At 44.9% G+C, this 23198-nt stretch overlaps 1 protein-coding gene across 7 annotated transcripts in view; it reads left to right on the forward strand.

Moving 5' to 3' along the window:
- The window catches only part of Plxna4 (plexin A4), a 568362-nt gene that overhangs the window by 165854 nt on the left and 379310 nt on the right, over positions 1–23198 (forward strand). For all 7 annotated transcript variants that reach the window (XM_035451557.1, XM_027391406.2, XM_035451558.1 and 4 more), the window contains one exon: positions 19932–21176. In XM_035451557.1, the coding sequence (XP_035307448.1) occupies positions 19992–21176 (1185 nt within the window). In that variant the 5' untranslated portion in view covers positions 19932–19991. The remainder of the gene's footprint in view (positions 1–19931; positions 21177–23198) is intronic.

A 23198-nucleotide genomic window follows, 5' to 3' on the forward strand; every position in this document is an offset into this window, starting at 1 on the left:
TTCTTTTGTTTTGTTTTAATTTTGTTTTTGTTTTCAGTAAGCACCAGGGATTCCTGGTGTAAAAGGAATCTTTGAATTTCTGGAAGATGTTGTTTGGGACTGGAAAGCTGGACTGGGGCCAGCCTCTGTGGATTTGGGGAACCCTTTGAAGAGAGTGTGTCTGGAGGCAAGTTAAGCCCTTGCATGTCAAAGCTTTACACCCATCTAATCCCTAAATTCACATCCTGCCCCAGAATTTGTCACCCTTCCTTTGGGGTTCTGGGCACTGTAAGGGTACTCTAGGGGACAATTTAAAGTCATCTAACACTGATCATTTGTGCTTCTCACTGTGGTTGGGCACTTATGCTGCTCTGTGCACTGGGCTAAAATTAGAAGTACTGCTTCTCCTCCATGGGGTTTCCTTAGCTGAGGGAAGTGCGTTTAAACCAGATATAAACATTTCTGCAAATGCAAAGTCAGAGGTGATTAAGACCAATGCTTGTGCCTATTGCCCTATCAAGGGAAGAAGTGAGATTCCTCGGGAAGTCAGGAATGATTGGTGGTGGTGGGCACCACTTCGGTGGGTTGCCCCATTCATTTTTATTCTTTATTACAACTAGGAAGGTGAGTCTCACTCACCATCACTTCTATTTTATGGTTAGGATTCTGAATCATAAAAAGTAATTTTTTCCGGGTGTTGGTGGCGCATGTCTTTAGTCCCAGCACTTGGGAGGCAGAGGAGGCAGATCTCTGTGAGTTCGAGGCCAGCCTGGTCTACAAGAGCGAGTGCCAGGATAGGCTCCAAAGCTACACAGAGAAACCCTGTCTCGAAAAAAAAAAGTAATTTTCACAGGGTGAAATTCTTGAGTATAGAAATCAAGAAGGAATGAGGAGAAAGGGATCCCAGGCAGAGGAGAAAAAAAAAATAAGGCCTGAAAGCTGGAGGGCATAGCATGTCACTGAGCAATGGAGGGTCATTCTATTAGAGACTGTCTTTGAATAGGCCATCTGTCCCTCTCTCTAGGAGGTAGGGGTCACCTGAGACTCGTTTATGGGAAGGTGTTATCTGCAGACTGTCTTTGGAAAGAGTAGACTCTGGGGCTGCCAAGACCATTAAGAGCTGACTGCTACACAACATGTGACAGGCATGCTGCATGTATGGGGGTGGTATGATGTGATGCAAGGATGATGCAAGGAGGAAATTTTCCTTCATTGATAACAGGCAACTGACATCAAAAGAATACAGAAGGGCAGCCCACATTCCACTTCCTCTCCACTCCTGACCCATGAGAGAGCCTCTGGTCATTACTTCCTCAGCCTTTCTGTCTCTCTACCTGATTTCTTAGGCAGGAATGCCAGTTGTTTTGTAGACCATTCCCATGCCATTTTGCTATGGGTGAAGTCTATGTCCTCATTTATTGACCTGGGGGCGTGGCACATAGAACATCTAGCGTGCTAGATGGAGGTTTACAGTAGGAAGAGTCTAGGGCTCAGGCTCTTAGTCTCACTTAGTTCCACTTGTGTTTGTAGACTGAGTGGCCTTAGATTTTGAGTTTCTACCTCTGCAAAAGGATTCTGTTCATTAGCACGTCCCAAGGTGTAGCCCTGGCTCCTAGTCCCAGTGATAGCTGGTAACTTGCTAGAAATGCCCAATCATTTTCCACCGTGGCTGTGTGGCTTTATATTCACACAGCAGTATTCAAGGGTTGCAGTTTTCAATTCCCCAATGACTAATGACACCAAGCAAGTTTTCATGTGACTGCTGGATACTGATGCGTATTCTTTGGACAAGCATCTCTTGAAGTTGCTTTCCCACTGTTAGGTGTCCTTGTGCTTTTGTTGTTGTAAGAATTCTTTGCATGTCCTGGCTTCTAGTTCTTCATCAGTTACTTGATTTGCTACTATTTTCTCTCATTTTGTAGATTGTCTATAGGTGTATTTTAAAATGCAGTTTTATTGATATATAATGGCTCTTCAGTTAGCTACATTCTTTTTTATGTTACCAAGATGATCTTGAACTTCTTTTGGGGTGGGGGTCGGGGGTTGAGACAGGGCTTCTTTGTTAACAGCCCTGGCTGTCCTGGGACTCACTTTGTAGACCAGTCTGTCATCAAACTCATAGAGAGTCACCTGCCTCTGCTTCCCTAGTGATGAGATTAAAGACATACGCCACTACTACCTGGCAGTTAGCTGCATTCTTGAAGAATACACTTGAATAAGTTTGGGCAGCATCATAATCAACTCCCAAAAATTTCCTTGTGGTCTTTAGTGATTGATTCTTCTACTTCACTCTTCCTCCTTATCAATTATGGACAACACTGTGAGTGCCCTGCAGTTGGCACTGCAGCATGATGGGAGATACCTAGTCTGGGACTCAGAAGACCAGGTTCCCAGTTCTCTGGCTCAAGGCAAGATTTTGAAGTCCCTAGATTTCTTCGGGCCTGCTTCCTCATCTACACATGACAGGACTCAGCTATCAGAGGTTCCTATCCACTCTGTCTGAATGATTGAACATTTCACGTGAAGGGCATTTTAAAAAGTTTACTGCTATCTCCCGCAGACCATTTAAGTCAGAGTCTCTAGGAGTGGGATCTTATTACCTGTATTTCTTTAAAATTCCTACACCCCATGCCTCTGATGATTTCCAGCACATGCATTGAATTCCAAAGCCCACGATTTATACTTTACATTATACATTTCATATTGATTTTATTTCAATCTCTGAAAAACATCATGAAATAGGAAAGGAAGATGTAGCCTACTCAGGGAAGCGAATGAATTTGTAGGTTCCATATTCACAGATTCCATCAATTGTATATTAAAATGTTTAAAAACTCATCTCTACTGAGTATGTATAGACTTGTGCCACAATTGCTTAAACAAAGTAGTGTAAAAATGATTGATATAATATTTATATTGCAGTAGGTATTGTAAGCAGTCTAAAAAGTTCAGGCATACAGGACAATGTGTGTAGGTTATCTGCAAATGCTGTGCCATTTTGAGTAAGGTGCTTGAAAATCTGTGGATTTAGGTATCCAGGGGGATCTTACAACGAAATCTCTGCAGATACCAAGGAACAGCTGTGTGTGCAGATTGCCTAGGTGACTTGAGTAGATACAAGATACAGCGGGGACAGAGAAGTAGCACATATTTTCTGCAGTTTCATCAAATTACTATCAAACAAGATGGCACCAAGATGCAGTGAGAGTTAGTCAATGTGTTGTCATGGACCAGGGTCTGTCTTTACCAGTGTTCCCAGGGTAGAGCAGATCTCCAGACTCAATTCACTCCCAGCTGAGACATAGATGATATTTATGGAAGAATGCTGAATTATTCACTGTTATCCAGTTAATGAAATAATGGGGGGCTTATCCTCCTAGACCCTTCCATGGTCTTTATGTAAACAGCTATCTTGTTTGAACATCTGTAGCCCAAAGACTTCCCAAGAATCCTAGTGTGGTGCTCTTGGCTTTTGCCAGAACCAATGGTAGTGAGAACATAAGGAAACCATGGGGGGTGGGGCAGTTGCAGGATTAGATCACTGCCAGCATCATCATACTCCAAACGAGACTTTTCTTGCTCCACTTAGCCATTGTGGTTACATCACTGACATCATTCCTGGGGGCACAGAAGGCTTCAGCAGTTCCCAGGCATCACAACAGCTAGACAGCTTAGGAAGAAACATGCTTTTCTTTGTCAAAAGGGTAATAATTGAATGTCCATGAAGTCTCTAGCAAGCTTCCCATCACAATCAGTTGGCCAGGTTTGGGTCACATGACTGCTCCTACACTGTCAAGGAGAAGGAGATTGTTATGGCTGGCTTAATCCAGCCATGATTCGTGGATCGGGTTGTGTACCACAAACTTACTCCAGTTGTGTTTGAGCCCTGCTCCAGATGTGGTCCTCCAGAAGGTAAACACTTGCTGTGAAGACATTAGCAAGGAAAAAGAAAGGAAGAAAGAAAGGAAGGGAGGGAGGGAGGAAGAAAGGAAGGAAGGAAGGAAGAAAAAGAAAGAGAAAGAAGAAAGAAAGAAAGAAAGAAAGAAAGAAAGAAAGAAAGAAAGAAAGAAGGCAAGCAGCACTGGAGGATGGCTGCCTGGCAGGAAGCGTGGAATCAGAAGCAGAACTTGCTTGATCTTAAGAAGAGTGTCACCCATAAAACGAAGCCTGAAACACAGCTGCTATCACTTAGAACTCACCCCTCTGGTGAGCCAGTCACCACAGCTCTCTCCTTCTGAATGCTGTGAGCTTGAACCCCAAGCACTTCTTGCTGCTTGCTCTGCACTCCAGGCCACCACCCTGAGCTAGCTAACACCTTCTGTGTAGTCCACTGTTTCCCTTACAGCCTTCTTGAGTTCCATTGTTGTGCCGAGGATAAAACCTTGTCACCCTGATTGGATTGCAGTTCCCCACTCTTTCTGCAGCAATTTAGGATGCCTTGTAAGGTGGCTTCTGCTGATATCTGGGGCTCCCACATGGATGTCTTGATTGTGACTAAATTAGCTCTCAGAAGGTCACCTTATCTCCCTGTTCCAGAGGCTTCTTTCTCTAGCCTCTGTGTGCAGGCTTCATCAGCCATCTCTCAAGGACTGTTTGAAGATGTTCAGTTGGGGTCAGGCGGATGCTCCCATAGATGTTGACTCTGGTACCCAGGCAATATGCTGGCAGGTGGGATGTGAAGTTGGTTTGGGTGAATACAAATATGACATCATGTGGTTGAGCATCAGTTCAGGCGGAAATACAGGCCATTGGTTGGTTGCCCCATCGATTTTTACAGGTTGAGCATTTGCCTCATTGATTTTTTACTGCAAACTGAATCCTGTTCACCTGCTCTCTAGAGATTGCTTCATTTCTTTTTCCTTTTTCTACCTGTTTGGCACTTTACTACATTGGATTGCTCTTACTCACTGTCAATGCCAATCAGGTCTTTCTTGGGAGAATCTCTGGGACCTTACAGAAGATCTTTAACCCCGCTGAGCCTTGTTTTTCTCATCTGCTAAATGGAGGTAGTGACTTCTGTCTAGACTGTCTAGAAGCTCAGTCAGGTACTGGAGAAAATAGGTCATGTCTGGTGGGTGGTTAGATTTGATTAGTAAGGGAATTATCATCTTGGACATATATTAATATAAGGCTCAGAGTTTAGACTTCACAATGGGGGAAAACTTCTATTTGAGGCTGTGAGATTCCTCAACTTCCACCCTTGTCTAAAGACTCAGACATCCACAGTTTTGGCCATGTTGCTTTCATGATAATCCTTGGCCAGTGTATTTATAACTCTCTGTTGATTATCTGATAGTGCAGCTGATACAGGCCGCACATCTTAACTGGGTGTTTCCCACAGCATGGAGTGAAAAGGGAAATATACAGAGTTGTTGTAATGAGTCCATGCGATTTCCAAATTTTCCCTTATTTCACTGTGCTGTCTCCTATAGTGCAGACACATTCTAATATCCACTGTGCTACTATGTCTGCTTTTGACCCCCTCAGCAGACCCTCAGTACCCCTGAAAGTTTAGGCATTAAAAGATCTTGAGGAGAATGGGAGCCCCACCTGCAAAGGTGTGTCATCATCAGTCTTCCTGATTTGTTTTTATTTTTGTTTTCCAAGACAGGGTTTCTCTGTATAGCTTTGTAGACCAGGCTGGCCTTGAACTCACAGAGATCTGCCTGCCTCTGCCTCCTCAGTGCTGAGATTTAAGGTATGTGCCACCACCACCTGGCTCAAGTCTTCATGATCTTTTGGGAGCCACTTTGTTACCTGGATAATGTACCTCTTTTTAGGGAGACATGACAACCTTCACAAACATAGGCCTGTCCCATAAATGAGGACAGAAGAACGAGTGCTGTTCCCAAAACAGTCACTGCAGAACTGGCTGGAGAAACATTCAAGTGAGGTTCCTCAGATGCTGAGTCAGCTCTTTGGGAGTGCAGCTTGGAAGGGCTATTGAGTTTGGGAATGGGTGGAGATCCAGTGAGACAGAGACACCTATCTTTTGTTCACACAGACTCATTTTGTTTTTGTTCTTCTCTTTATGTTTATTTGCTTTTCTATGGTTTAATAAAGCATAGAAAACTCTAAGAGAAAACAGGAGAAGAAGGTTGTAATAGGCATTGGGCTCTATAGGTAGGTCAAGAGAAGGAGGCTTGTACCCTGGAGCCATAGCAATGGGGGTCACAGAGCTCACTACATCACTACATGAGGTTCCTGGAGTCCCCAGGATTCATAAAGACAGCAAGCACAGCAGTGATTGGGCATACATATGCTTTCAGGGTTGAAATCAACATACAAGTATTTCCCAAAGTGTGTATTGTGAAATGGTGTTCTTAATGATGGTGATAGGTATGTGGCAGTAAAGGGGTTCCTTAGTCAAACAAGTTTGAGAAACCTTGACTCACACACTTGAAGGAAGTTTCATCATTAGAGTGTCCATTGAGACTTTAAGTAACCTGATGTGCATCATGGGTCCCCAGGAGGGTGACTCAGTGTTTCCCAGTTCCTTGAACAGAGTTTTCTTTGAGTTGAGTCTTGAAGGGACCACGGTTCTTCCTAACATTGCATTAGGATCACGTGGACTGCTGGGAGGCTATTTTGTTTCCACTAAATATGTGTTGACAGACACCTGTCTACACGGTTTCTCGAATTTCCCTTTCTTCATACCCATAAAACAGCAGCTACAGGAGTCATTGTTTAAAGATGTGTCTTAAAGAATACTTGCTATATAATTTACCATTTCATTCATTTTTATGGGTGTGGTTCAAAGATCTTAAATACATTTGCAGTGTTGTGCAGCTATCCTCATTATCATCATCATCATCCAGCTCCAGAATCCATTCATCCCAGGCTCCAACTTGCCCTCTTAAACACAGCCACACTTCCCTTGTCCCAGGCCCCAGCAATCACTGCTCTACTTGCTGTCTCTATGAATCCTGGGGGCTCCAGGAACCTCATGAACTCAGAATGAGAACAGCTGCCCTTTTGTATCTGACTTATTTCTCTTAGCATAATGTCTCCAAAGGTCATCCAACTGCAGTCCCTTCCTCAGCCTGAGTTCCTTTTATTTCTGTTGAAGTTTATTAGCCTGACCTGTGGCTGTCACTGTTTTCTAGAGCCCAGGCTGCTGCTCATGATGTGACTGAAAATATGGCTTTTTTGCTAAGAACTATATGACAGAGAGAGGCTGGGAACTTTTTTTTCCTATTTACATTTGCTATTAATTTTGGTTGGAAACTTAAGTTTACAGAATACTCTATCTTGCAAGGATATTTTCAATTTCTCTTTGATAAAATGGAAGTTTTGCTATTACTATTTCACAAGATATAAGCATAAAATTCCAGGTTTCTAAGTAAGGCATTTTAGTTGACATCACTTCTCCCAGCCTAGAAAGTTTAATGCAAAGTCGGCACTATCAAGGGATCAGTCCAGGTGAGAGAGCATGGTCCCTAGTGTCCTTTGGTAGTGTAGATACACACCCCAGCCTCGTTTCATCTCAGTTATGGAGAGTCAGTTTCTTACCTAGATATGATGATGTTAGCATCCTCTTAGAAACATTTACATACCATGCCTTCTAGAGACTACAAGCTTTGTCCCTTGTAAGTCATTCCCCTAGATGGTTCTCATAACTATTGTGGGCAGGATATTCTCTTCAGTCAATCTAGCTCTTGAGATCCCAAATAGGGCTCTTGACTTTTTTTTTTTTACCCCCATGACTTGTTCTTCCTTAGTCTTTCCCCAGTCATTAAAATGATACCACCACCATCCACTCAGATAGGCACTCAAAACCGTGGAGGTAGGGTGCATGCCTTTCTCTTCTTCCCCTCTCATCTCAACAAAACGCATGTTGGAACAACCGTGCTTCATACTCGGCCAATCTGGCTTACATCTTCCATCACTCCTTACTGAAATCCTGCAGGTCTCCTCTTCCTCCCAACCCCACAGCCAGGCTGACAGCCAGCCCCATGCCTGACCATGCCACCCCTTTGCTTTGTCCCTTATTGGGCTTCTCTTGCTATTAGTGATAAACACAAATTCCTATCCATGGTTCAGTGGAGAATCCTCAGTATCTGCTACCTTCCTCTTGGCTTCACAGACATATTTCCATGCTTAGTCCCTGTCTTCTAGTCCTTCTGCCTTCTACTTTTCCTTAGTGGGTTTTTTTCTTTTTCATGGTCTTTGTGATCACTTTTTCATTGGTCTAGAAGACTTCCCCACAAATCTTTGGATGTCGGTTACCCCCTGACATTAGTCCCTCACCTTGTGGAAATCATTTGGCTCATTCAGATTCCCTGTCTCTACCTGTGGTATTTTATTCCTGCTCCTTTTCCTTTAAGTGGTAATATTATCTAGCTATTTTGTTTATTTTGTTTCCTCTTTATCATGTGCACATACACGTGTGTATATGGTTCTGGGGATGCAACCCAGAGTCTTCCACATGCTCGGCAAGCACCCTACCATTAAGCTATGTTCTCACTTTTGTCTTTTAATGAATATGTTTAATAGGATCAAAGCCAATGCTGTCTCATTCATGGCTTCACTCTTAAAAGGCGGGATACTGGTATACAATGTAGAAGGCTGCATAGATGTTGTTGAACAAATGTACAAATAGATGGAGACATCTGTCCTACTTGCTGGTTGGCTTTGACATACTATCTGCTGTCTTCCCCCCAAACTTGCCCAACTGTGGAAGCTCACTAGGTTCCATGACATACAACCACCAATGCCTGTCAATGCAATAACACATTTAAAGATTTCAGTATGCTAGCATGGCCTTCCCGCTTCTCAGGTTGGAACTGTACATTTGCACTGGGTCCTTCTAGACTCATTTGTGCTCCCACTTTTGCTATACAATCTCCAGTGATGATACTGGTGGGAGCTTTTCACTATAGGGAAAAACAGAACCAGCAGAAGCATTAATATGCTGTGTTGGTCACTTTTATGTCACCTTGACACAAGTTAGAGTCGTTTGGGAAGATGGACTCTCAACTGAGAATATGCCTCTGTAAGACTGGCCTGTGGGCAGGCCTGTGAGGCATTTTATTGATTAGTGATTAATGTGAAAGGCCCAGCACACAATGAATGGTGCCACCCATAGGCAGATGTTCCTTGGTTGAATAAGAAAGCAGGCTTATCAAGCCATGGAGACCAAGCCAGTAAGTGACACTTGCCCATGGTTTCTACCTCAGTTCCTGCCCTTGGGTTCCTGCCTCAAATATCTTCCCTGACTTTCCTCAGTGATGGAGTGCGACCTGAGAGTTACACACTGCTTTTGGTCATGGTATTTAATCACAGCAATAGAACGTACACGTATCACTACAACGTATGGGAGGTTAGTGAACTTCCCTGAGGCTCAGTCCCCAGCTTTTGGAATCATGAGTGTTCAGTGCATTTGAGTTACTCAAAGGCAAACTGTTACTCACATGAGAGGTGGCAGCCATGGTGCAGGTAGACTCTGGGACCATGTGAGAGAGACAGTGAACTGGCAGGCACTTCTTCCCTGCCTAGAGGATACTGTGTTCCCATCCATATGCAGAGCAGACACAGAGCCTCCTGGATTTTGCAGCAGACTTGATCCTCTCTGCAGCTGGCCTACCTCTTGTACCCCTTCCACTGACACAGTTCTGAGCAGATCCTGGAAGAGGGTATCAGCAGCATCCCATGTTAATTGGATGCACCAGACCTTCCTCTGAGCCCTCCTTTAATTCTGAATTCTTGTCACCTTGGAAAGGGGAAGAACACAGTGTGTTTACAGGGTTGCTGTAGTAGAGGACCTGTATATTGGGAGCTTTGGGAAGAGTATCAAGTCCTGACTTGGAGACACAGGTTAACCTCAGAGGTCTGGACTACGCTGCTCTGCCAGTGATGGTAGTCTGATAGAATCTTGTAGCTGTTTCCACTGGCTTGGACATGAGCATCATCTTGAAGCAGAGCAGCTGTGATGACTGCATGAGATCTGGTCTTCTGTTATCCCTCCCTAGCACAGGGAGGCTCACGAGGTCCTCGTGGAGTCCCTCCTCTGGATTCCATTTGCCACTATGGGAAAGGTGAATGATTTTCTCGGGTGGGACTTCTCAGTGGTGGAGCTGCTGGTGAGTCACCCGTGCACCAGTAAGCTGCCCCCTTTCACCAAACGGCACTTGGATGGAATCTCCTCTTTAATCCATCAGTCCCTCTTTACCTGGGGTACATACATGCTTCCTATGTCTTCCCAGAAAACATCACACAGCACCAGTCTAAGTTCCACGTTTGAATGGTGGGCAGTAGGGTAGAGGACACCATTTTCTGCTGCTTGCCCCATGATGTGTGGCTGAATAACTACTGAAGGCAGGGAGGTGTCAGCACAGTGGGGTTGACAGGGAATAGCAGTCGGGAGGTAGGGACATGTTAGTTAAGCTGGAGTAATTGTTAGAAGCCGTAGGTTTCTGCTTAAGGATCTGACTCACAAGTGTGTGTCCACTACATGGGAGAGTAATGATGTCTTCCCATCCAGTGACTGGGGACAATGTCTTAAAGCACGTGTCAGTGCTTGAGAGTGAGCAGAGGGTGATTCCAGAATGACCTTACCAGGAAATGACATATTATGCTGGCATTACTTAATCAATAGGAAATGTTTTTGAATAGTCATTGTTGCCATGGCAATGGAAATGGTTTCCAAACTTTAGGGACCAGAATCCCTTGTTCTTTCTGCTTTGCATACTGCCAGGTAGTAGAAGTGCCTGGTTTCAAAACTTTGTCACCTCCATTCTGAATTTATTTATCTTTTTAGGGAACAAATATAACTTCGTTCAGCTTCCGGCTGCAGTGGGGATTTCTGCCAGGATTCTCGGCACACAGCTGAAGTATGTTTTGTGTTTTATGAGCTTTGCCTCATTGTAGAGTTAAATAACACTAATTACATGAGTATAGACCGATGAGGCAGACAACTGTTCTCTTCCTGATTTCCTGTAGGATTGGAAAAGGAATGGATGGATGGAGCAGGGGGACAAGGCATGTAAGAGATACCACTAGACTTGGGGACAATGGAGGTACCATCACCTGACAAAGTGTGCCTCAAGTCAACTGCTCCTCCACGGTTCTGCTGTTTGGTGGGGCTTTGGATTCGTTGCATGATGACTACTGGGGCTGGAAGGGCAATGGCTACTTGACTGTGATACAGGTGACAGTGACAGGGATGGTGGCAGTTTCAGGGGAGGTGGCTGGAGAGATACTCAGGCCCCAGGACCTAAGAACAAAGACTCTCAGCTTTGATTTCATAAAACCATGCATCTGTTTGTATTGCTTCCAAGCCTGACAACTTTGAGTTAAGAGAGTCTAGTTAATGGCCTGTGATGTAGCTTGGTCACAGAGCACTTGACTGGCATGTATGAGTCCCAGGTGCCACTCACATACAAAAAAGAAAACACAACTCTAGTTAGGTATTTTGCACCCGTCTGAGGATGGGAATTTCTGTCTCTTGCTTGTCGAGGGAAGGGGAGGAGATGGGGACGGGTCAGTTTATTTGAGGCTTTATATTAGACCTGTGTGGGGGATGGGGTGTTCAGGCCTTGCAGATTTCCTGTCTATTCTTCCACCAACTGTCATACACAGCCCCAGGGGCCAAAATAAGCAAAGTCATACCCCCTGGGTAATGAGATAGAGCAACACAGAACTTATGATGTATGTGTCCTACGCCCAGGTCCTTCCTCTTGGAAGAAAAAAGTAAACTCTAGAAGAGTGATGTGTGCCCTCTTGACAGAAGAGGAGCCCAAGCTCTCTGGGGGCAAGCTGTTGGATTAAAGCATTGTTGGTGTGCCAGAGACATTCCACAACTTCGGTTGGGTAGCTCAAAAGTCAACTAAAAGGTTCAGAGTCTCAAAAGAGCAACTTCAGGGTCAGCCATAAAAAACACTCCTGGTTGTTGCAGTCACTACCTCTGCCTGGCTCTGCCTGGGCCCCCTCCTCAAATCCATGATAACCTGTGCTCTGGGAAGCCTAAACTTTCTCACTTCTCCAGTGGCTCACCAGAAGAACAACTTGGGCATGCCTGTTTCCTCCAGGCTTCTAGAAACACCACTTTACAGATGGGGAAACTGAGGCATCAAGAAAACTGAGCAGACCATGCCCCGTGAGGGCAGCTGTTCCTGGTGTCTGCGGTGTCCTGGTTCATGGTGATTCAGAGAGAAGAGGCTTCAGGGACTGTGTCTGCATAGACATGAATGGCTGTGAACTAAGAATGCCCAGCTGCTCCCCTGCCTATGAGAGGAGACCAGGTCTCCAAAGTGAGTTCTCACCCATAAGATCATCAGACGTGGCTCAAAGCTGTGAGCCTGAGGCTGGAGGCCAGTATGGGTCTCCTTCCAGAGGGAAACTACTCATACAAGTCCAGAGTCACATGCACAGGACAAGTGGACCTCAGGTTCCCTTCTAAGAGTCAAATGTCCACCATCTGTTATACAAGCAAAAGCGCCATCACTTTACAGGATATCTTGGTTACTTTTCCATGATGTCCTTCCATTTCTGTGCAACCAGCGGCCATTGCCGGTGGTCTGAGGATGGAAAACCAATACTGGGAGCAGGGCAGCCAGGCAAGGGCTTTCATATAAGCCGTGCTGGGCAGCTGGGACAGCAAACAGCAGCCAGATGGATGCCAGGCTCTAGTAGTGGGGTCTGAACCCCAATTCCTGGCCAGCCTGCATCTTCAAACGAGATACTAGAAAGAAGTTGTCCATCATTTGCTGCCCAGATCATGCTCCCCTGGAGAATTCTGTGTTTTTAGATCTTCCCAGCCAGACCTGGAGTGGAGAGAGCCATTGTATAGTGACTCCTGACTCACTTTGGCATCATAGTGCCTGGAATATCCAGAGCTGTCTGCAGGTCGTAATGAAGAGCTTCATCCAAGTTAGCTTTCTGTTCATGACCTTTCCATATGCTGGAGTTGCAGTTTCCTGGTCATGATACTATCTGTAGGACTTAGGCAGGTGGTGGAGTCCCTGGCTTCTGAGAAGGGGCTGAAGAAGTGGAGTTTTGTACAACTTCTCCAGGGGACAGCTAGAGGCTCTCTAGAAGACCCTCAGTCACTGGAGAGCCAGGACATTACAGTCTGCTCTAGGTGAATGAACTACTCTTTGGTCCTAGCTCAGGAAATCCTCTTATAGCATATGTTCAATTGAGAATCACTTGCTAGGAAAAAATAAATAATCATTAGATGAATGGGTGTATGCACGCTGGCTTCCAGCAACCTGTATCTCTGTGCTGTTTTCCCCAGTGCAACCTTCTCAGGCCCTGCTCCTTTCCTTGATAGAGATTGCACTGGATTTCTTGGGTGAATAGGGGAAAGTTTAGTTTGTAGGTCCAAGGTGACTTGTGACAATATTTCAGCTGGTGAACTGCTGGTCTCCTTGTAAATCATGCATGAAAGGTGTGGCATCTCAAATACATTTGTACTCACGTTTGAAAAGGACAAAATTGAGTGTTTTAAGTATTTATAAGCCCTTGATTAGGTAGGGGAAAACCAACTTGGTCAATCCAGATCCTCCTTGACCTTGTTGGTACAGCATTGAGATTCACTTTGAATTTTAGCCTTAAGTGGTATCAGCTGCTATCTCATATATTCTGCCATGAGAGTCATTCATTTATTTCCTTCTTTCCTTCACACTCAGATATTTGTTAAATACTTCCCGTGTCTTAGGATCTAGGCTCAGAATTGGAGATATCTGGTGATGAAAAAACCCTATGATCTTTGTTATTTAAAAAAATTTATTACACTTATTTATTGATTGATTGTGTGCGTGTGTAAGAGAGAGAGTATATAAACCATGTGGAGATCAGAGGATAATTTGCAAATGTCTGTTCTCTCCCATCATGTGGGACCTAGGGATCGAACTAGGGTCATCATCTTGGTGGCAGATGTTTTATCTGGTAAGCCATTTTGCCAACCCATGATCCTTATCCTTAAGGGACTCTGAATATTAGAGAGGACAACATAGCTGAACAAATTTACCAGCTTGTTCTCTGTGGATCTCTGGTGGGTACCGATTCCTGTACAAACATGTGATCAGAGCATTGGAGAGTCTTCCTGGGATCAGAGATGGCTTCATTTGAGACACGAAAGCCATGTGGAAACCTTGGGAGACTTGTGGGTGCAGCCTGAAGATGGGGGAGCAACACAGGTTTTGAAATTCCATATACTCATACTCCCAAATCTTACCTGGTACAATGCATCACCACATTAACTATAGTTAATCTCTACGGGCAGGGGACACAGAATTCTACTAGGCTTGTTATTAACCTCCCTGAAGAACAGCCTGGTAGAGAGGGTGTGGCGGTAGACACTTTTGGATTTCTCTCTGTGTGGCTTAGGATTTGCCCTGGTTGGGTTTTTGTCAACCTGACACAAGCTGCATTTGTTTGGGAAGAGGGACTTTCAGTTGTGAGAAAATTCTATCCCATTGGCCCGATGCCCCCACTACATGGACCTGGAGTCAAGCCTGTGGGGCATTTTATTGAAGATTGATGTGAGCGTGACCACTGTGGACAGTGCCACCCCTGGGCAGGTAGTCTTGAGCTGTATAAGAAAGCAGGCTGAGCAAGCCATATCTTAGCAAGCCAGTAGGCAGCATCCCTCCATGGCCTCTGCCTCAGCTCCTGCCTCCAGGTTCCTGCCCTGTCTAAACGCTTGCCTTGACTTCCCTCAGTGAAGGACTGTGATGTGGAGCTGTAAACTGAAATCAACCCTTTCCTCCCCAACTTGAATTTGTTCATGGTATTTCATCACAGCAACAGAAAAACAAGATTCTTTGATGAATGATTCCAGAAAACCAAACCTAAACTAGCTTTTGGAAAGGGGAGAGCTTTTGGCTCAAGTATTATCTGGGCAGGACAGGCACCCGGATGGTGTCATGCACACTATATAGACAACTACATAACCCGAACTGGGATTCAGGCACCTCTAACCATTTCTGTTCTCTTATAGCTTCATTGTTTGAGGGCCTTCATTGCATTTTCCCCCTTGGGTTACAAGATGGCCCCAGCAATTCTTAGCCTGTACTCTTTGAGATAACATTCAATGGTAGCCCAACAGAGTCTTGGTGAACAATAAAATCAAAATGAGGTAATGTACATGAAGACGATGTGTAAACTCTGAAGGAATTTTGTGAGCTAATTGCTATTTTAAACAGCTCTATAATAACTTTCTTTCTGCCACTCAGGAGTCTGAGAGGACGTAGCACTTCATGAAAATTAGTTTGAGCTCTTCAAAACTTGCCATATAAAACAAAGGCAGTCCCAACTGCTTTAATCAGAATGATGATCAGCTTCTAAAAATGAGTTCCATCTCCCCTGAGACCACTCAGAATTAAAGTCTGATTTCATGAAGAGGAGGTGGCAGTGTGTTTGGGTTTGATTTGGTCTGTGGAGTGTCCTGTCCCCTATCCTGCCCATCTGCCTGGTTCAGAAAGACCTTTGGAAAACATTGGAGTGATTTGATGGTGCTTTTCTTATATATATATATATATATATATATATATATATATATATATTATATATATATATATATATATATTAAAATCACATTAATAGGTATTTGAGTGAGAAGTGATACAAGGATCAGAAATTGGGTTAGGGCACTCCTGGGCTAAAACCTGCACTTAACATAGGTTGACGTCCTGGCTTAGACACCTCCACCCGTTGGAAGCTCCAAATTTGTAGTTTTGTGAGACCAGAACAACTTTAGATGACCCTGGGTGAGAGGGGGCTAGTGTCTCTGCCCTTCTGTGGGAAGAAGGCCACCTTTGAGCTGGGGTGGGGAGACTGGCATTGGCCAGGCCCTCAGTGGGGTCTTCAGTAAGCCAGCTTGTGCCCCGTGCTTGTTTATACCACTTCCTTTTCCATTTCTGTTCCTCGTTTCCTTTCTCAATCCTTTTTTCTAGGGCAAAAAATGAGAGGCTGTTCATTCCCATCACGTGTTACTGTTTCTGCGAGTTCCTCTGCCCCTCCAGGAACAGTAATTTCACCATCCCCAGATAAAAGTGATAAGTGTTTGAGATGCATAACTGTGTCTCATTTTTTTGTGATGGCGAATAGAAGACGGAGAATGAGCTGTGGCCTCTGCCTGCCCAGGAAAATCATGATTATGGTCCGCCTTGTCTTGCCTGGCACTGACTAGGGAGCGGTGGATTGGCTGTGGGCCTGTGAGTGTGTACAGGAAGGTGGGCCAAATGTGAGGCACGTGGCATGCTCAGATGCAGGGTCTGCTGAACTTTCCCTCCCGAAGGGCTAGTGGCTGTGCCCCAACCTGCCTGTGTCTTCCAGTGAGTACGCCAGCCCCTCTGGAATTTGGCTGTTGGCAGAGCTGCAGTGAGAGCCCTGTTAGCCAGCATAGCATATGGTGCCCGAATAGCTGTCACTCTCAAAGCCTGGGGAGCAGATGTTGGAGTAGGTTTAGATAAAGTCAGAAGAAGCCAAATGTGATAGGAAGAGCACTGAATGGCAAATCAGTGGTCTGTGCAGTCCCTCGTTGCCATCTTTTATTTATGTTTTGTTATTGATTAATTGATTGTGTTTGTGTCATGTGTGGGGGGTGGGTATACATGTGTGCTAGTGCATTTGTCTTTCTGCATGTACATATAGAGGTCAGAGGTCAACCTTGGGTATCTTTCCTTTGTTGTTGTCTGCCTTGTTTTTTGAGATGGGGTCTCTCACTAGCCTAGTACTCATTGATTATATCAGGCTGACTGGCCAAGGAGTCCCAGGGACCTTCCTGTCTTTCCCTCACTAGGACTGGGATTATAAACATATGCTGGCATGCCTGGCTTTTTAACATGTTTTCTGGAGGTCAAATTCAAGTTCTCATTGGACCATGGCAAGCACTTTGCCAACTGAGCTATCTCCCCAACTTTCATCTTCATCGATTCACTGCCACTGCCTTTGAAATCAGGGCTGTGAGTAGCATTAAATCAGATTACCTAGTTCAGAAAACAAATTTCTAGAATCCTTGCTGCTCTTTGGATTTGGAAAGACAGTTCAAGAGGAACTGTCTGGACTCTCCATCACTTGTCCTCAGGATTTTTTAACCAATAGGTACCATCCGCTTATCATAAATCTCATCTTTGAATCCAATTTCAATCTTACTAACAACAGCTAAGCATCTACTGTGTGATGAACATAGTCCTCATGTCAGGTGCTCTTAATACTTTCAGAATTTTCATGGGAGAGCACCCACTGACGTGTGTCACCTCCCAGGTAGTGTAACAGGAATCTCCATTCCTGTGGATTTGGTAGATGGTATCCTGGGACCACTGTGTTTGGGACTTTCGTGAATTCAACTCCAAGGGCTCTGGGTTCTGGGTTCTGGAATGAAGCATTTCTAGAAAGTGTATGAACTTTGCACTAGTATAGACCTGGATCCCATCCCCAACTCTGTCCCTCATTGGCCACATATCCTTGAAGAACTTGATACCTCATCTGCAGAGGAGGAACAGGAACAGCCATGATGATCCTATGAGCTAAGCAGGGGAAAGCATTTACCTTGTGGGGGGCCTGGGATATAGGCAAGGCATTGCTATTCCTGTTGCTTCTGACCCCTCTTTCTGCCAGTCAAGAAATAGTTGTTGAGCCTCCACTGGGTACTGGGCAGGGCTTTGATGATAGGGATGCACTAGTGATTAGGACAGAACCTGTTTGGCTCCTGGATCTCACCAATCCTCAGCTCCAATCTCTCTTCCAACGAAGGGGAGGGCTTCTTGGCTTTTCTTAGTTTGTCCTCTTCCCCACAGCTCCATGCATTTTAGTCTTGACGTTGAAGTGATATCCTGACAGGGGCTCATGGCTTTCTCTCTTCTGCCATACCCTCTTCCTGATTCTTTCCTGGGCTGTGTTCTCCATGCCTAGGCTTCCTCATTCACACCCTGGTTGGCTAATCCCATCGTGGACACTCTCACAAGAAGGCACTTTTCTTCCAGCTTTGAATGTCTTCTCCAAGTTCATGGTTTGGCTCAAACTCTGCCCCTGACAAGGTCTCCAAAAGTCTGCTCCTTGTTCCCTCTCGTCAAATAAGAACTCTCAACACACACTGTCATATGTCACACAACTTCATCTCATGTAATAGATAGGTTCTGGTGGTTTTCACATGGATTAACAGTGACTTGACAGCCGCACCCAAGAATCCTACAACATGGTGCCTGTATGCACATGCTCTGAGTACACATTTGAACCACATGGGTAGATAAACGAAGGCCCTTTGTTTATAAGACTGCTGTTAGGGTAGGATTCCCATCTGTTAGAGGCTTCTTCCTCTCATGTCTCGTCGAGATGCTTTTTCTTAGGATGTTGGCTGACAATGTAAATCTTTATTATTATTTTTCTTTTCTTTGGGTGTCCAGCTAACCTGTCCTTTCTTCCTGCTGGGGTGACTACTATTACTTTAATGATTTAACCTCATCCCATAACCTCATTTTTAGGAGCTTGGGGGAAATGAGAAAACCTACAGAGCTGAAATATCCCTAAATAAGATATTGACAATACCAGTCTTTATTTCATCCAAGCCGGGAGAAATGTGGTGCTGTCCCCTTGGAAACACATGCAGAAAGTATATTAAATAGAAATGAAGGCTACTGCTAGGATGGATGGCAATTTTGTGCCTTAGAGGTTATTTATTTGTTTATTTATTTATGTATTTATTTATTTATTTGCTGGACCACTGGTTTCTGAAAGCACTTTTCCTCTCCTTTCAAAGAAAAATCATAGGAGCCAGAGGAGTCCCCACCATAGAAGACAGCTAAGGAGAGCCCATACCTGGGTGGTTAGCGTACCCAGGGGGGCTGGTGGTCATCACAACTTGAAGGATGTAGGCTTTTTGTTTAACTTCCCTGAACTGCCTGGCAGAGGAGGCATGAAGGACAAAGCCAGTCAGGGACCGCAGTTATAATGGTGGCCTTAGCGGTTCTGTTGTGGATAACAGGAAGTGGAGTCCATCCCTTGCTGTGGGGTCAAATGAGATGGTTAAGGGCCTACTGTGAATTACTTCAGCTACCTTTTCCCATTTTTGGTGGTACAAGTCACAGAAGTGCCCTAGGCTCACATTCCTCAGCTGTAAAATGTGGTATAAAATGACCATAGGCTTCTGTAGGTAGCAGTTAAGGTTGTGGTATGAAACAAGTTGTGCAAATTTGGTCTTTTGAGCAGAAATTAATGAGAGTATTTGTGAAAGACTGGTTTCTTCATGGGTTAGTGCTAGTTTTTCTCTCCTTTTTTCCTTTTCTTTTTGAGACAAGGTTTCTCTGTGTAGTCCTGGGTGTTCTGGAACTAGCTCTGTAGAGCAGGCTGGCCTTGAACCTCCAGGGAACTTCCTGCTTCTGTCTTCTGAAGATGGGATTAAAGGTGTGCACCACCACCCAGCTTAGTGTTGCATTTTTGAGTTAGGCCTCTCTCTTAGGTCTAATGAAGGAGGTGGGGGATGGGCCACTGAACATGGAGACAGAGAGGCAGAGGAAAGCCCAAGTGTAGATGGCTCATCCTCTAGCCTTCTCTTGATGCCCTTCACTAGGATCACTAAGTCTGGACCTGCTACAGAGAACCATCCATGTAGGGTCCATGTGTGTCAACTCTGTGTTCACAGTTAAGTGCAGACCTTAGCTCTAGAAAGCCAGTTGGAAGATATGTCATGGAAGGGTTACTAAGATGAAGTAAGACAATATCCAGAGGTACTGGCCAGAGACTGGTGTAAAACCAGACACTTAACGTCAATCACCACTATCATCTTCATCCTCATCACTTTTATCACCCATCATGATTATTGATAAGGAGTACTAGAGCTGCCACCACCAAGATAGCATCTCATACACCTCTACTTGGGTCTGGATCCGCTGGCCTCTGGCTTTCCCAGAACAAGTCGGTTCCATGTATGTACTAAATTCCGGAAGATCTGTAGGCATTACAAAGCCCTTCCATGGTTTACTCACATTTTAATCTTCTTTCTTTCCTAGGGGAGACAGCCCTGCTGAGTTGTGCTGGTTGCTGCTGTGTTGACAGGCCCCCGCTCTGAGATGAAAGCCATGCCCTGGAACTGGACTTGCTTGTTGTCCCACCTGCTGGTGGTGGGGATGGGCTCCTCTACTCTGCTTTCAAGGCAGCCACCACAGCTGTCTCAGAAGCGCTCTTTTGTCACTTTCCGAGGGGAGCCCACCGAGGGCTTCAATCACCTTGTGGTGGATGAGAGGACAGGACACATTTACTTGGGGGCTGTCAACAGGATCTACAAACTCTCTAGTGACCTCAAAGTCTTGGTGACTCATCAGACAGGGCCAGACGAGGACAACCCCAAGTGTTACCCACCTCGTATTGTTCAGACCTGCAATGAGCCCCTGGCCAGCACCAATAATGTCAACAAGATGCTACTTATAGACTACAAAGAAAATAGGCTGATTGCATGTGGAAGCTTGTACCAGGGTATCTGCAAGCTCCTCAGGCTAGAGGACCTCTTCAAGTTGGGAGAGCCCTTCCACAAGAAAGAACATTACCTCTCAGGGGTTAATGAGAGTGGCTCTGTTTTTGGGGTGATCGTCTCCTATAGCAATTTGGATGATAAACTCTTTATTGCCACTGCGGTGGATGGCAAGCCTGAATATTTTCCTACCATCTCTAGCCGGAAGCTGACTAAGAACTCTGAGGCAGATGGCATGTTTGCTTATGTTTTCCATGATGAATTTGTGGCCTCTATGATCAAGATCCCTTCAGACACCTTCACAGTTATCCCTGACTTTGACATCTACTATGTCTATGGCTTCAGCAGTGGCAACTTTGTCTACTTTTTGACCCTTCAGCCAGAGATGGTGTCTCCCCCAGGCTCCACAACAAAGGAGCAGGTGTACACGTCAAAGCTTGTGAGGCTTTGCAAAGAGGACACAGCCTTCAACTCCTACGTGGAGGTGCCCATTGGCTGTGAGCGCAATGGGGTGGAATATCGCTTGCTCCAGGCTGCCTACCTATCTAAAGCTGGTGCTGTGCTGGGCCGGACCCTGGGAGTCCGTCCAGATGCTGACCTCCTCTTCACTGTCTTCTCCAAGGGCCAGAAGCGGAAGATGAAATCTCTGGATGAGTCTGCCCTGTGCATCTTCATCTTGAAACAGATCAATGACCGTATTAAGGAGCGCCTACAGTCCTGTTACCGAGGTGAGGGAACACTGGACCTGGCCTGGCTCAAGGTGAAGGACATCCCTTGCAGCAGTGCGGTGAGTCAGAGGGGATCCTGTGGGCCTGGAAAATGGGGTGTGGGAAATAAGGACCCCGGCTTTGTAGCCTCCATGGAGTTTTGATGGGCCTCCATCTTGGGTCTTTTTGATTTGGACTATCACCATTAGATTCCATTAGAGCTAAAATGTGGGTTTCCTATTGGTGCCCTGTTCTGTTCTCTTTCTCCTTCCTGGTTATGAGAAACAGGGCTGGAAATGTGTGGAAACATGTAAAGTTGATGTTCTTTGCATTTGGGCATGGCGGAGCAACTTAGAGAAAATGATGGAAGATTTGGGAAAGGCAAGTGTTAACATGAGAAGTCATGGTACATTTGAGGTGGACATGGGATTTCAGAGAATTGTGGTTTATTTTAGCCCCCTGCATATTTTTATAAATGGAAAATGAGAGTTATTAGGATAGGAAGAGATCAAGCATAGTTATAAAGCATCCTCTGTGTTCATAGTGCCATGGGAACAGCATCTGTCTTTGTAGTTAGGTTTCTTTGCTATGATCAAGACCACAACTAAAAGCAACTTGGAGGGGAAAGGGTTTATTTCAGCTTACAGATTACAGTCTTTCAGGATGGGAATTCAAAGCAAGAATTCTGGAGCCATTCATTTTGGGTAGTAGCTGATCTAGTCAAGAGGGTCTTATGGGACTGTTAAGAATCTGGGGGATTTTTGAACTGTTCCTAAATGTGGATAGTAATGAACCATATTTGTTCTGTGTTTACGTGTGTGTGTGTGTGTGTGTGTGTGTGTGTGTGTGTGTGTGTGTGTGTGTGTGACACACTTAGACATACCTCAGGAGGGAGAAGCAATAGAAGACTAGTATAGAGAAGACCACTAGAGAACCCTCATAATTCTCTAGTGGAATGCCAAGACTGTTCCACCAACCATGAGCAGAAATTCATTTCTCATAGTTTTGGAGGTTGCCATAGTCCACACTCAAGAGTGCATTTGTTGAGGACCCACTTGCTATATCATGCCATGCCAAGAGGATGAAGAGAAGGAGAATAAGAGGTGACTGATCTCATCCTTAACTCGCACAATAAAACAATTAATTCAAGCTAGGAATGGTGTTGAACACCTTTAATCACAGCACTCTTCAGGAGGTAGAAGCAGATCAGTCTGTGAGACCAAGTCTAGCCTGGTCTACAGAGGCAAGTTCTAGGACAGTCAGGGCTAGGAAAAGAAACCCTGTCTCAACAAACAAAACAAACAAAACAGAAACAGTCAATCTACTTCTTAACCACTTCTTAAATACCCTGCCTTGTTTATTTTCTTTTTCAGTGCTTTGTGGAAGGTAGGAATGAGTGTGTAGATGTTTGTGTGGGCCCAGGTTGATACGGGGATCATTCCCAGTCATTCTCCTGTCCTATTCTTCAGAACAGAGCCTTTCAATCAAACCCTGGCTAATTTTGCTAGCCAGCTCACTCAGAGGATTCCCTCTGTCTCAGCCTTCAAGAATGGAATTATAGGTATGTGATCATGCCCACTTCGTGTTTAACGTGGGCTTCTGTGGTTCTGAAATCAGGATTCATTCTGTATAACAAATGCTTTAGCCACTGAGCTCCTTCCCAGCCTCGTTAACCCAGTAGCTCCTATGACAGTTAAAAGGCAACCGAATTTTAAATCTGCATTTGGGTGGGGGTGAACTCCAACCCATAGCCCTTGGTTAAGTCTTCATTTTACATTTGAGTACCCTGACGTACTTGGATACACACAGTAAATGTCTCCACCAATGCATTTACACACCCATGTGCATACATTGTTTGCACAAGAAGACGTGGTAGTGATGTGTGCTCACTAAGTAGATAGTTGCTCTGAGATAAGAAGGTTTAGTGATCTCTGACAGTATTCTGTAGAAAACTTGCTCGAAATTGTTTGGGGCTTTGTTTTGGAGAGAAACAGCATCTGCAGGGATCCACCTGATGGCACGAACAGGCAGGCATCTATCCTGCCCTTGCTCCTGCCATAATACAAAAGCCAGTTCACCACCAAGGTCTGCAGAGCAGTAGG

Source organism: Cricetulus griseus, assembly GCF_003668045.3.
Source record: "Cricetulus griseus strain 17A/GY chromosome 1 unlocalized genomic scaffold, alternate assembly CriGri-PICRH-1.0 chr1_0, whole genome shotgun sequence".
Lineage (NCBI taxonomy): Eukaryota > Metazoa > Chordata > Mammalia > Rodentia > Cricetidae > Cricetulus > Cricetulus griseus.